Genomic DNA, 16069 nt, shown 5'->3' on the forward strand with positions numbered 1-16069 from the left:
TTTGTTTAGACTTCTATTTCCTCCTTTTTCTTATCAATCACCTTCTAAACGTCTCTTTAATTCAGTAATTTTCTCTATGCCTACAGTAAACTGGAGATGCATTGCCCAGATCGGCCTTCAAAAAAGGACTTGTCTTGGCTCCTGAGCGTGCAATCTGCTAACAGCTTGCAGCTGTCTGCTTCTTTTAGCATCTGCCTCAGCTGCAGAGCTTTACCTGGGCCAAGAGCACACCCAAGATAATGGCCTATATCCCATGACTGATTGTGGCGGGAGTATGAACAAGTCTTTACAGTTCTGCTTCTCCCTCTGACAAAGTTGGTTTTCTTTCCCCAGAAAAGGGACCAGGGTAAGGAGAGATGATGAACATCAAAATTTCAAATAAAGACAGGCTCATGTTCCTCCTTTCCACAGGTGTTGATAGTTAATGAACAGCTTGCATACCGATTTCTATTTAAACATTTGCTTTTGGAAGAAATAACCTTTGCCAGTTGGCAATGGGAGGGGTAGGAGAAATTAGGTGAAATATTGGGATTTGAGAGATGAATCATTTCCAGCCCAGCTTGCAATGAAGACCCTGTCATTGGTAAGGGGAACACAGACATCCTGGGCAGAAGGTGTATGCCCAATTATTAAAATTCTCTTTGTTGGTGAGGTATGAGAGTATACCCCTGGGGTAGGAAAATATTCCTTGCATAAAGAATCAGACCTTTGAGAAGTACTGGGGAAACTAATTATTAGGACAATGAGAATGGATGGCTATTGTCAAGCCCACTGCTACCCTAGAAAAAAGATATTCACAATGAAACTCCAAGTGTGAAAGCCAACAGACCTTCCTGGTAGCTTACAAAAACACTCTCCTGCAGGGAAGCAGAGGAAATACTGAGGATCAGGAGTTAATGGAGTGGTAGAACTCCAGATAAGATTAAATGCCCAATCAAGGCAGGTTAATTATGATAAGATCAGGGTCTGGTTGGGGAAGAATGGGATCCTAACATTTGGGAAGAGAACATTTGTGTGGATGACCCTGTACATTTGGAACCACTTGAATCTTCTGAACTCTCTGAAAATGCTAAAGTAAGCCGACCCTTTCTCTTAAAGAGCTAGACTGCCCACCCCCCTTACTTGAAGGCAATGCAGAGTCCTCTCCCCACAAAACATCATTTGCCCCCCTCCAGAATCTGACTTTACATTTTTATGGCCACTAGGCATATAATTAAGGTTAAGTCACAGAAGAACTCAGGAATATGCTGGTGCTAATAAGGCCTAATATCCTAAAGAATATGTAAGACCTAGACATTGTGTACTGGAGGAGAATCTGTGGGTCTGAAATCTGAGAGTGCTTAATCAAGGGGACCAGAATATATGATAGGGCAGGGTGAGTTTATTAACTTGCAAACTTTCTAGGGATATTGGGTTAATCAGCTTGGTGAGGAATACAGGTGATGGTGTATTCACTATGGAGATGACTCCTAGAGACGTGGAAAAAGCAATGCCCAATGCTAAGTTGAAATACCAGAACACCATAGCAAACAGTAGGCCAAGGGATTTAAAAACCCACGGAAGCCAGCATGCTGGAGTAAATACACTTTGTAAGGCCAAAAGCCCCACCATCAAAGGCCTGCAAAATATACCATTAACCAAAGTTATAAACTGTTCTGCTTTGAACACCAGAATCACTAAAAGTTCAGTGGTAGGTCTCTTCTATAACCTAGGGCTGAGAGTAGGAAAGGCCCTTACTAATAGGCTCGTGGATATCACGGGGTGGGGGTGGGGTGGGGTGGTGGTGGTGGTGACTGGATCTAAATAAAGGCCAAGTGGTAGCACTTAAATGTCAAAATCCAGGTAGATGAAATCATTGTAACAAGTGGAAATTTCAAACTAGTAGCCAGGAAATCTGACCCCGCCCCTTGGTAGACACATCGTGCTCGAGAGAGATTCAGGGACTTCTCATTAGTAAAATTTTGGGGGTTTCTGTGGACAGAGGCATGCCAGATATCCACTCCAAAATAAAAGACAAATGATCACATCTTGCACTCCCCACAACAGAAAAGGAAGTTTAACACCTGGTTGGTATCTCTGAGTTATGGAGCAGTATATTCCATTATCCCACATCTGGGAATACTGCTGTGGGCCATATGGCTGACACTAATGGCTGCTAGGTTTGGTGGCACTTGGGACACACAAGAGCTCTGCCACAGGTCTAGATTGTGGTATAAGCAATAATGCTGCTCTGGCCATACAACCTGGAAGGCCCTATAATATTAGAAGTATTGATGATAAGTAACATGACCAGTGGAGCTTGTGGCAAGCCCATGTATAGGGGAATCACATGTGCTTTCTGAGGTTTTGGAGCAAGGCCATAAAATTTGCCTTTTTTTAAAAAAAAAAAATTTTTTTTCTACGTTTATTTATTTTTGGGACAGAGAGAGACAGAGCATGAACGGGGGAGGGGCAGAGAGAGAAGGAGACACAGAATCGGAAACAGGCTCCAGGCTCTGAGCCATCAGCCCAGAGCCTGACGCGGGGCTCGAACTCCCGGACCGCGAGATCGTGACCTGGCTGAAGTCGGACGCTTAACCGACTGCGCCACCCAGGCGCCCCTAAAATTTGCCTTTTGAAAAACAATTCATGGCATGCTCTGGTGGAGGAGCCCCTGACCATGGTATTCCACTTGATTGATCATGTATCCATAAATGCCCATCATGAGCTGGAGTCTATTAGAGCCATCATGTCATAAAGTTGGTTGGGTGCAGCAGCAAACTATCATCATGTGGAAACAGTACATCCAGATAACTTTAGCAGTATCAGAAGGCAAGCTGCATCAGCAGAGAGCCCAGACTGCCATGTCATTCATCAGTATTAATGTTGGACCAGTGTCCCTCCTTTGGTTAATAACCTATGACTGACTGACAGAGAAAAAAATGTGGTCTTGTCTTCTTGATGGGTTGGCTGGATATGTAGGTGAAAACTGAAAATGGATGGCCAACTGCCCTGTAGCCTCACTAGGAGTAGCCTTTAAAGGCAGTGGTAAGAGAAAATTCTCCCAGTGGGTGGAGCTTTCGGCAGGACCCTCACCCATATGTCCATCTGCACCTAGCCTGCTTGTCTGCAATCTTTCAATGTTTCTTCTTCTAGGTCCCTGACCAGGCTGTTAGGTCATTCATCACTACCCTTGATCTCAGGCCATATCTTCTTCTTCATAAATAGGATTACCTCTATTCTTAGAAATCAGACATCTTCTATGAAATTCATTTTGTCTAATAACAAACCAGAGAACTATTTATCCTCTTCCGCTTTGTCACCTAATTCATATCCCTAACTCTTTCAGGGCAAAGCTTGCTCATAATCTAAGAAATTTTTATTCCAGTAGTTATCTACTCTCCTTTCAAAATCATGGGTGTAGTATTTTATGTATAGTATACTACTGCAATAATAAAAACTCAAATAATTGCAGAATGATCATGATAAGTTTGACTAGTATAGGAATAGTGTCCATAGTATATCTTTCTTTAAACTAAATAATAAATCTTTTTTTTTCTTTACTAACATCCCAATTTCTTATGGTTCTTTTATATCTCTTTCATATACTTTGCTTTCCAAAGCATTTTCTTTCCTTTTCCTTTTGGAAGAATTCTTTTAAAAAGAATATCAATTAGAACATAAATAATATTTGATTAATTGGAAAGTTATTTTGCAGTTTGCTTCACCTTAATTTACCAAAGGAAAAAAAAAAAGGCTGATAAAATTTGTGATTGCTGACAAATGTATTTGGTCCTCCATTTACATATCAAAAATGAACCAAATTTTCCATTCATTTAAAAATGTAGCTCATGGTCTAATGAACTCTCGGTTACTATTTCTGAACTACATTTTAGTGATTTCTGTCTGTGATTAACTTCAATTTAGTCATTTCTTTAAATTCAAATGCTATTTCGAAGAACTTTTTCTGTTTGATGTCTTCAAGATCTGTTTCATAGAACTATGTATTCCATTAACACTGTGGCAAAAATATTATGTGAGGTTTTTTCCTTGTCATAGATAATAAAAGTCAATGAAATAATATCAATATTTTAATACAAAAATTTGAAAAGATACTGAGCCATAAATTTTTTAAAAATAAGCAAAATAAGAATCTAAGGGTTATATTTTTCAAGTGAATATTTTGAAACAATAGTTCATTATTTTGGAAATGGGGCTGGTTTAAAAAAATAGATCCTTTAATACTGATTGTATCAAGAAATTTGGTAGTACTTATAAGTTTCTTGAAATAAGTGAAACCATTGTAAATGTGGCATAACTTACAGCACTATATTTTATTTTACTTTCATGTATAAAAAAATACCATTATGGATATAAAGTGAAAGAGACAACTACCATCTGGATTTTCTTATAGGTTTGTGTGAATATGCCTATAGGTTTGTATGAATATTAAAATGCAAAAAATACACAAAGACCTAGAAAGAATCCTTCCATGTTACATGTATCAAGTTCAATGTTTAAAAACAGTGGCTCCATGCAAGGAAAATCTATGTCCTTAATTTAAGTAAAAATAGATATTTTAATCAGTATGAAATAAAATTTTTAAAAATTATTCATAATTAACATCCTGAACATATTGATCAAAGCGCCTAATGATTTAAGTCTTATAAGGAATGGGGTCATTTAAGTGTAGCTAGTCATTCATACAAATAGGCAAAATGACAACAAAGAATTCTATACACATTTGTCAAGAGTATACGATGTTTATGTTCTACAAATGAAACATTTTTATGTTCAATATTCAAACATTTTCTGATGTTGATAAAACATGCATTTTCATAACTGAACTCCTTCCAATATTAAAGATAGCTCAGTACTTTTTGTATTTAAATGGTGAGATACAGGCCTTCTTGACAGATTACATTTTTGTCTAACTTTTCTCATATAATTATTATATCTTTTAGACAAACTAAGTTTACTTGTACCCCAACTGACAATAAGATTTAAATCTTCTTGTAGTGAAGTATTTGATCTCTTCTTGTCTTTTATTCTAGTACCAAGAGTCTTCTTTGGATTGTGGTTAATATGTTTACAGTCCTTGGCCATCTTCTGGCTTTGACTAGTGTGCCATTTTTCACTGATACATGGACTTTCCATTGCAGTGAGACATATAATATTCTTGTTAGTAATGGAAGGAAGAAATGCTTGAGATGACATTTTTCCAATGTGTTCAGTGAGTGAATCTTGAAGATATTTGGGGAAATGTTGGCTAATTTTATATTCATAGATTAATCTTCTTGAGTTTGAATCATCTAACTTGATGGAGAATAGATCATCTATTGTTATATTCTGATAGGTATCTGTTGGACTTTCAGGTGTATTCGATTTTTCAGAATCATGTTGAGGTATGCTAGGTAAAATTTCAAGTCTATTTTGTTTTAAGACTAATCCAGTACCAGGAATGAAAAGTTCTGGTTCTTCCTGTTTTGACAGATGAGTGATGTTTGTGTTTGAAATGGACTGATGTGTGTGTCCATTTACTGCTGTATCTTTCCAGATTAAAGGGTTATATATAACTTGTCCATCAATAGGGCATGAATTGCACTTGTATAATAACCAACTGTCAATACATTTCCTATGAAACTAAAAAAAAAATTACAAATTAATCAGAGATATAATTGTCTTGTTTATAATGTACACTATCTATGCAAATTTCTCCAGGTTTCATTATTATGTTATTATTAAAACTAGCAAAATGGAAGATAACTATAATTTATCAAGTCTTATGGAAATATTTTGAAGAGTAAAACTGAATTGGTTATGGACTGATGTCTATTTTCAACATTAAAATGGAAATCCTTCTATGGATTTTTTTTTGTAATCTCATGAAATCTTACTACTTAAGTCATCAATTTCACTGTTGCTTTCTAATGAATGACATGTATTAAATAATAAAAATAGTCATAACCAACTAGACTTGGAAATAGATCTGGTAATGGTAAGATATAAAATAGATCTGGTAATGGTAAGATATAAAATGGTAAAATATAAGATATAAAAAGATATAAAAATAAATCACATTCTTGGGAAGAAAACAACCTATCAGACATTTTAAATAAAGGTGACTCTAAAGCTATAAATATTTACAGTAACTTTATTTCAGAAAAAAACCTGGTTACCAAATATATAATGATCAAACAACATTAGACTTTAATTCTAGTGAATTCATTTGAAATAAAAACTATGTCAAATTAAGCATCTGTTTCATCCAAAGAATCACAAAACACGTTAAGTTAATATTCTATAAGCTTTTTCTTTCTGCAAGTAACTGAAGTTAAGATAAAATAATCTAACTTGAAGAGCCATTTATCTTTTCTGGATAGCATATACAGAAATGAGTCCTAATCAACAAAAATCCATCCACAGGGGACAGAGCTGCCTTCTCAATGGTCTCTGCTAGGGCTCTTCTACCATACACTGTTCAATATGAACATCTCTGCACATGATATAACTAAAAAGTGACAGGAGAAACTTAAACTGTCAATTCATTTATAAACACTGGCCCTACAAGGAAAGACAAACTAAAATGATGTGACTTCTACCTTGTGAGCACATGGTAGCAATCTTGTATGTTGACCAAGACAAAATGCCTTCAAACAAAGTCGACACTGGTAGCCTGGAGCAAGCAGCTTACTAGTTTTTGTAATCAGTAAGAGAGGCAGTGACTTTACCACTTGTTTTGGTGTGTAAACTTGGCTGAATGAGAATGAGCAGAAAGATATTAATGTTTATATGTGATTATAGATCAGGAAGTAGTCAATAGCACAGGTAAATTTCCTCCATATAAATAATGTAAACGAATCCAGTATTTTCTTGAACTGAAGGTAATCAATCTCATACACTATAAAGTTAAAAAATCTACTATATTGATGCTGAACAAGATAGATCCAACTTCAACATCAACTTCACAAATAACAAAATTTAATTTAGTCATTTCAAATAAAAACCGTAACCTGAAATTTTTTGATTTGCACTTTTTAATGTATATGAAACAAGAACAAAATTTTAATAAGAAACATATACTCAAATTATTTCAGTCTGAGCCAACACATACACCTTGTGTTTAGAAAAATACAATCCAATTCACTCTGCCATCTGGTAGGAAGTAAGGGGCACAGTAAGCCACATTAAATATTTCAGGCTACTATGATAAATTGGTAGAAACGAATCTAGGAGGAAACTCATTTTCCCTTGGGATACGTTTACTACTTTAGTATTGTTAGACTATGTTAATGTGACTCTAAAAGTACCAAACCAATTTTTGTACCAGAAGTACGAACCAACATAACTCAGATCAATGTAAGTTAACTGCTATTTGATGCCATTACCAACTGATGACACAGATAAACATTTAAAAACACAACTTAGCTAAAGGTTAGACACATTCCTATTATTCAAAAGTCATTCAGAACATAGTTCAAATACAGGCATACCTTGGAGATATTGTGGGTTTGGTTCCAGACCACCACAATAAAGTGAGTACCACAGTAAAGCAAGTCAAATGAATTTTTTGGTTTTCAGTACACATAAAAGTTATGTTTACATTATACTGTAATCTATTAAGTGTGCGATAATACTATGTTTGAGAAAGCAATGTACATACTTGAACTAAAAAATGCCTTACTGTTAAAAATGCTAACATTATTTGAGCTGTCAGTGCATTATAATATTTTGCTGGTCTTGTCTCAATGTTAAAGACTGCTGACTGATTAGGGTGCTGGTTGCTGAAGGTTGGAATGGCTGAGACAATTTTTTAAAACAAGATAACAATGAAGTTTGCCTCATCAACTGACACTTCCTTCCATGGATGATTTTTCTGTAGCATGTGATGCTGCTTGATTGCAGTTTACCCACAGAAGAACTTATTTCAAAATTAATCAATACTCTTAAACCCTACAGCTGCTTTATTAACTAAGTTGATATAATATTCTAAATCCTTTGTTGTCATTCCAACAATCTTTACAGCATCTTCACCAGGAATAGATTCTCTCTCAAGAAACCACTTTCTTTGCTCATCCATAGGAAGCAACCCCTCACCTATTTAAGTTTTATCATGAGATTGCAGCAATTCAGTCACATATTCAGGCTCCACTTCTAATTCTATTTCCCTTGCTATTTCCACCATATCTGCAGTTACTTCCTCCACTGAAATAGTGAACCCCTCAAAATCATCCATGAGGGTTGGAATCAACTTCTTCCAAACTCTTGTTAATGTTAATATTATGACCTCTCCCCATGAATAATGTTCTTAATGGCATCTAGAATGGTGAATTTTTTTCCAGAAGGTTTTCAATTTACTTTGCCAGATCCATCAGAGGAGTCAGTATGACAACTATAGCCTTACAAAATGTATTTCCACACTTCTGGGGAAGATGGCAGAGTAGGAGTATCTTAGGATCACCTTGTCCCATTTGTACACCTACATAACACTCACATCAGGTTAAATAACCCAAAAAATGACATGAAGACTGGAAGAACAGACTGTTCACAGCTAAATGTAGGGAAGAGTCTACATCAAAGAAGGTAAGGAGGGTGGAGATGCAGTTGGGAGCCAAACTGACCTGTGGTACTGTCCAGAATGGGGAGAGATGCCATTAGTGTGGAAAGGGGGGAGGACCAGACCCCAAACCAGGCACTTCAGGCATGGGGAATCTGCACAGAGAAGACAAATCCCCATAACATTTAGCTATGAAAACTAGAGGGGCCTAACTTTGTGAGTTCTTATAATCAGTGAGGCTTAACAACTGGAACTTTAAAAATCAAAAGGGTTGGTTCTGGGAGAGCCAGAGGGATAAGAAACTGAGTCTCCACCCTAAAAGAGCAAAACAAACAGCCCCACTGAGATCAGCATAGAAACAGCAGTTTAAAAAACGCCTGGGATATCACAGGAAGGAGATGTATTTGCAAATCTCAGAGTATGTGCTGGAGGGGAAGCAATCTTTGGGAGATAATTCCAAGAACCAAATAGCTGGTGGGCACCATTTCCCTCCCCTAGCCCCCAGTCTAGATACACAGACATGTGTGGGAACAAGTGCAGTGCCAACACTCAAATGGGAAAACATCCCATGCTCATGGATTGAAAAAAAATATTGTTAAAATGTCCATACTACCCAAAGCAATCTACAGCTTTAATGCAATCTCTATAAAAATACTAACAGGGGCACCTGGGTGGCTCAGTCAGTTAAGCATCTGACTTTAGCTAAGGTCATGATCTCATGGTTCGTAGGTTTGAGCCCCACACTGGGCTCTCTGCTGTCAGCACAGAGCCTGCTTCAGATCCTCTGTCTCTCTTTCTGCCCTTCCCCCACTTTCATGCAGGCGCTCTCTCTCTCTCTCTCAAAATAAATAAATAAACTTAAAAAAAAAAAAAACTACCAACAGCATTTTTCACAGAACTAGAACAACCCTAAAATTTGTATGGAATCACAAAAGACCCTGAATAGTCAAAGACATCTTGAAAAAGAAAAACAAAGCTGGAGGTATCACAATTCCAGATTTCAAGTTGTATTACAAAGCTGTAGTAATCAAAACAGTATGGTACTGGCAGAAAAACAGACATATGGATCAATGGAGCAGAACAGAAAGTCCAAAAATAAACCCACAATTATATGGCCAATTAATCGTCAACAAAGGAGGCAAGAATATGCAATGGAAGAAAAGTATCTTCAATAAATGGTTTGTGGACAGCTGCACAGTTATATGCAAAAGAATGAAACTGGACCACTCTCTTACATCATATACAAATATCAACTCAAAATGGATTGCAGACCTAAATGTGAGACCTGAAACCATAAAAATCATAGAAGAGAGCACAGGCAGTAACTCTTCAAATATCAGCCATAAGAACATCTTTCTAGCTATGTCTCTTGAGGAAAGAGAAGCAAAAGCAAAAAAAAAAAAAAAAAAAACAAAAAAGACAAAAAACCTATTAGGACTACATCAAAATAAGAATAAAAAAAACTTCTGCACAGAAAAGTAAACAACAAACAAAACTAAAAGCCAACCTACTGAATGGGAGAAGATATTTACAAATGACTTATCTGACAAGTGGTTAGTATCTAAAATGTATAAAGAACTTACAAAACTCAACACGAATCAAATAATCTAATTAAAAGTGGGCAGAGGACGTGAACAGACATTTCTTCAGTGAAGACTTACAGATGGTCAACAGACACATGGAAAGATGCTCAACATCACTAATCATCAGGGAATCACAATAAGATATCACCTCACACCTTCCAGAATAGCTAAAATAAAAAATACAAGCAACAACATGTGTTGGTGAGAATGTGGACAAAAAAGGAACCCTCTTGTACTATTGGTGGGAATGCAAACTGGTATGGCCCCATTATTGAAGACAATATGGAGGTTCCTCAAAAAATTAAAAATAGAAGTATTCTATGATCCAGTAATCACACTACTGGGTACTACCCAAAGAATATGAAAACACTAATTTGAGAGAATATATGTGCCCCTATGTTTATTGCAGCATTATACACAATAGCCAAATTATGGAAACAACCCAAATGTCCACTGATAGATGAGTGGACAAAGAAGGTAGATGAATGGACAAAAAAGAAGTATACACACACACACTGGAATATTACTCAGCCATAAAAACGAATGAAATCTTGCCATTTATGACAACATGGGATGTAGAGGGTATAATGTTAAGTGAAATAAGTCAGTCAGAAAAAGACAAATACCATATGATTTCACTCATATGTGGAATTTAAGAAACAAAACAAAGAAAAAAAGAGACAAGCCAAAAAACTCTCTTTTTTTTTAAGTATTTACTTATTTTGAGAGAGAGAGAGATAGAGACAGAGACAGAGAGAGAGAGAGGGAGAAAGAGAGAGACAGAATGAGAGTAGGGGAAGGGCAGAGAGACAGGGAGAGAGAGAGAGAGTTCCAAGCAGGCTCCCCCAGCATGGGGCTTGAACTTATGAACCATGAGATAATGACCTGAGCCAAAATCAAGAGTTGGGCACGAAACTAACTGAGGCACCCTGGCACCTCAAAAAACTCTTAACTATAGAGAACAAATTGGTGGTTACCAAAGGGGAGGTGGGTGGGGGATGCATGAAGTATGTGAAGAGGATTGAGTACAGTTATCAGGATGAGAACTGAGTTATATGTAGAATTGTTGAATCACTCTATTGTGTACCTGAAACTAATATAACACTGTATGTCAATTATACTGGAATTAAAATTTAGAAATGTATTTCTTAAATAATAAGACTTGAAAGTCAAAATTACTCATTGATTCATGGGTTGCATGCTATGGTCTATTGTGTTTCTTATCACTCTACAGATATATTTCCATAATATTGCAGAAACTGCTTTTACCAAGATCATCTAATTGTCAACTAAAAAAAATACCTGTGATTGTCAACTAAAAAAAAATACCTGTGTATTTTTATTATTTAATGTGGTGAGTATTCCTTATCTTGAAACTCTCTCCTTTTACTTAATCCACTTTCTCTGCCTAGAATGTTTCTCTACCTTAATGTTCTCTTGTCTCTACCTACAATATCTTCAACACATTTAGTTATACAATTTATTATCCAAATAGGTTGAAGTGTAACAGCCAGAGCCTAGGAACCTAGCCAGAGCCAGAGGAAATGGAGATGGAGAGCCTTAGTATAGGCTTATTATATACCCACAAGTTATTTTATGCTTCATAAGAGCTGAGGTCTACAAAGTGTCTGAAGCACCCACAGGACATGGGTAAATATCCACTGGATTGGACAGAAATGTATGTGTGTTTTTGTGTTAATGAGAGTAAGGACAATTTTTATTTGGATAATTCACTAAAATTATTATTATTACTAATAAAGGGACTTTATTTATTTATTTATTTACTCACTCACTCAGAGAGAGAGAGTGCAAGTGGAGGAGCTGCAGAGGGAGAGGAAGGGAGAGAATCTTAAGCAGGCCCCACATTAAGTGCAGAGCCCAACATGGGGATCCATCTCATGACTGTGAGATCATGACCTGAGCCGAAATCGAGTCAGACACTTAACTGACTGAGTCACCCAGGTGCCCCTGAAGTTATTTTTAAAAACTAATTTTATCCCATATCCTTTCAAAATTATTTCTTTTGTATATTTTTATAGCTAATGTGTTAATAATACACAGTATATTTAATTTTCTTTAATAAGGAATATGACAAAAAATTTGAAGGCCTGTCCACTAATAAACAGCTCAATCAAGGTTGTGAAATACAACCAATCCACTCAGCATTCTTCCTCCATGAGGGAGAAACAGTGGGGGAGTGAGGCAGAAAAGACTTCCTTCCCCTAGAGATCAATCGCTTCAAAACAAGTATCAAATCCCCCTGCATTTTTTTAATAACCTATGTCATTTTTAATTTTACATTTACTTAGATGATCAATTATTTACTGAGGAAACTACTATATCCCTAATGCCTAGTAGAATCTCTGGTAGTATTAATAATAACAGACATTATTTGAGTATTTGCTGTGTGTCTGAACCATTTTATATTCACAAAATTCCTATGAGGCTGGTTTTATAATTATCCACATTTTATTTATTTATTTATTCATTCATTCATTTATTTATTTATTTATTTATTTATTTATTTATTATTTTTAATGTTTGAGAGAGAGAGAGAGAGCACGAGCAGAGCAGGAGCAGAGAGAGAGGGAGACACAGAATCTGAAGCAGGCTAGTAGGCTCTGAGTTGTCAGCACAGAGCCTAATGTGGGACTCGAACTCACGAGCCACAAGATGATGACTTGAGTTGAAGTCAGACATTCAACTGATTGAGCCACCCAGGCACCCCATCCACATTTTAAAGATGAAAAAAATGTGGAAGAGAAGCAAAGTAGTTAACTAACCCAAAAGTCACACTGCCAACTTATAGTTGTACAAGGATTAGATTCAAGCAGTCTGACTCTAAAGCCTTCCTTTTTACTTGCATAATAATGTTACTAGGATATAATTAATATTTACTGAATAAAGGAATGAATAAAACTTACTCAAACTGAAAAATTATTTAAATGTCCCACGTCACAAAAGAAATGTAAGCTTCACTGAGAATCTTACCATTGCTTTCCTTGAAAATGTGGCATCTTTTCTTCTGTTTCATTTTTAGTATCTACATATTTTACAGTTTCATCTGATCTGTTTTCTAGTGATCTCCATCTTTGATTTCTCTTCTGTAATAGGTAAAAATAAATGTTACTTTGCAAATCATGGAAATTTTTAATTTTGTGGATTAAAATCAGCCACATATTAACAACATAATGTGAATAATATTCATTTAAAAACTTTTAACATTAAAAATTTATAAATTATTAGTGAGTCTAATATACTATTGTACAGCTACTATAATAACATTACTTTTTAAGGTAAGAATATTAATGAATAATAGTAATTTTTTTGTGGATGTTTTATCTTGTCTAATAGGTAGAAGGTAGAATTATTATTCAACATCAGGAGGCATTTACTTCTAAGTATACAGTATAAAGGATTGAAATAAAATTTCATTATTGTTGATGTAAGAAAATTTAAAACCATAAGTTGTTGTCAATAAGTTATGCCAATTAGAAATGCTGAGCTTTTTTTAAAATGAATTTTCAAGTTTAGTGGCTGTAATTCCTATACTTAAGATTTATGTGTAATGTCATCAGATGTTTGTTATTGTTAGATTTTGTAAACTACCAATGTGAGAGTTAGTTGCACTGTACATCTCTATGAAAAAGAATTCTCCTAAAAATATAGTCTTAGGTTTTTATTAAAAAACAATCATCTCTATTCCAAAGTGTTATGTATTATTATTCTTAGATTTACTTTATTTAGATTTACAACAGGATAAATACAAACACCATATAATTCAAGATGGAAACTGTACCTCACGAAATGTAAAGGGATGAGAAAGATGGCAGCAACTATCAAAACATTCCTGGCATAAGTGATATTCTATGCATTTGGTACACCTAAAAAGGCAAAATATTAAGACATACAAGAAAAAAACCAATTATTTTGATGGTTTAGGTGAAAAATTCCAGCTAAAATTTCCTGGGAACTAGGCAGATAGGACAAGGCCCATCTTTTCTCACCTGTTATTATCTTCCTACCACTACTGTAAAAATTACAGCAAATTTAGCAGCTTAACAACACAACTTAATTATCTTATAGTTTTGTAGGATAGAAGGCTGACATAGGTCTCAAGGGACCAAAATCAAAGGGTCAACAGGGTTGCATTTGTTTCTGGAGGTTCTAAAGGGGACCCCTTTCCTTGGTCTTTCCATTTTCTAGAAGGTGTCTACCTTCCTTGGCTTAGCTTGTTGTCCTTTCCTTTATCTTCAAAGCAAGCAATGCTTTGTCTCTCTGGGCTTTTCTTCCAAAGTCACATCTCCCTCTGACTCTTTTTTTGCCTCCCTTTCCACTTTTAAGAACACTTGTGATTACATTTGGCCCAGGCAATCAAGAATAATCTTCTTACTTCAAGGTCAGGTGTTTAGCAATCTTAATTACATCTGCAACCTTAATTCCCCTATGTTAGGTAAGTTCTGGGCATAAGAATGTGGACATATTTGGGAAGGCATTATTTTGTCTACCACACAATCCTTCCATGATTTCTTTCCACAGTACCTTAATTTTCATTTCTTTCTTTATCTAAATTCCTATAGGATTTATAGCCTATTAGATATTCTATCGTTTGATTAGCCAGTGTTTTCCAATTGTTTCAAGAATGCGAGAGTTGTGCTTAGCAGAATACTTCTTAAAAATAAAAATTATATTCCCTTTTTTCTCACAATATGTAAAAAGTTATATGTATAAAATGTTATTAAATAAACAGAAACTTCACTTTCCACAAAAGCTTTAATCTCAAACTTACATCATTTATAAAAAAATTTGCAATAAGTACATAATTTTAATTTACTTGCAGCAATACCTACCAAACAAATAATATTCTGGGCAGTAATCAAACAAACTTATTTTCTTATGCAAGTTATTAAAGTTTTAGAAAACTATTTCCATGAGAAATCTGGGAAAATATGTCCTTTAAACATTTAGAAGCGCATGCACTAATTTATTATTGCTATTATTTTAACATTAATCAAACATAGCAATGGAGCATTTTATTTGATACACCAAATTTTGCTAGGCAAGAAAAAATTAAGTATCTCTATATTTCAACATATATATGTGTGTGTGTGTGTATACATATACATATGTATACATATATACATATGTATATACATATACATATATACACATATATATATACATATACACACACACACACACACACATATATATGTATTTAGAATTAACTTCTTAAAAGAAGTAGCTCTGTTGTAAAACTCTAATGAAGAAGGAACTGAAAAGCTTTCTAGTTTGTCTCCTACTCAATACATTACTAAAACTACTGGGAATAGTTTTTCAGGCTAATGACTAAAATGTCAGTATCTGAGGGAATGAAATGAAGGTGAAATCACAAATATTGAAATAAATTCTTTAATTTGTAAGAGAGGACTGATATAGAGGTAAGTAATTGTAAGCCAAACCTAGAGTGGAGAAATTATTCTCCTAGTGTAGGGCAGTAAGCAGGGAGCAAAACAGTGGACCTGTATTTGGAACAAGTCTCCCCAGAATGTGCCACTTTGGCATGTGGATTACTTTGAGCTCAAGTCAATCAAGGCCCAAAAAGAGTCAGGAAGAGCTTTTTATCTCCCCCTCAACTACCTAAAGGAATTTAGATAGAGGCCCAGTCCAGGAAGAGAGCTATCCCCAGAGATAACTACAAAGAGTATGTACTAGGTATGGTAAACTGGAGGGAGCTCAGCAGGACCTCTTTGTTCAAATTCCTCTCTGTGTCCTATTGTCTCACCATGGCTTGACATTTGTTTTTCCCATCTTCCCATAAATTGTCCTCTTTCCCTTTGAAGACACGAACTCCTACCCCCTTTCTCCTTAGCCCAGGATGGCTTCTAAGCCTTAACTGCTTGTCTTTGAAACTTTCATGTCAGTGTGAGGCTCCTGCATGAACAAATTT

At 35.5% G+C, this 16069-nt stretch overlaps 1 protein-coding gene across 1 annotated transcript in view; it reads right to left on the reverse strand.

Annotated features, from left to right (window-relative positions):
* Window positions 1-4610: 4610 nt before the first annotated feature.
* The window catches only part of ZSWIM2 (zinc finger SWIM-type containing 2), a 32533-nt gene continuing 21074 nt past the window's right edge, over window positions 4611-16069 (reverse strand). The window contains exons 6-9 of the mRNA XM_030327945.1: window positions 13919-14003; window positions 13111-13223; window positions 6582-6735; window positions 4611-5622 (exon numbers count right to left, since the gene is read on the reverse strand). Coding sequence (XP_030183805.1) covers window positions 4816-5622; window positions 6582-6735; window positions 13111-13223; window positions 13919-14003 — 1159 coding nt within the window. The 3' untranslated portion in view covers window positions 4611-4815. The remainder of the gene's footprint in view (window positions 5623-6581; window positions 6736-13110; window positions 13224-13918; window positions 14004-16069) is intronic.

This window comes from Lynx canadensis, chromosome C1 (genome assembly GCF_007474595.2).
Source record: "Lynx canadensis isolate LIC74 chromosome C1, mLynCan4.pri.v2, whole genome shotgun sequence".
In the NCBI taxonomy this organism is placed as follows: Eukaryota; Metazoa; Chordata; class Mammalia; order Carnivora; family Felidae; genus Lynx; species Lynx canadensis.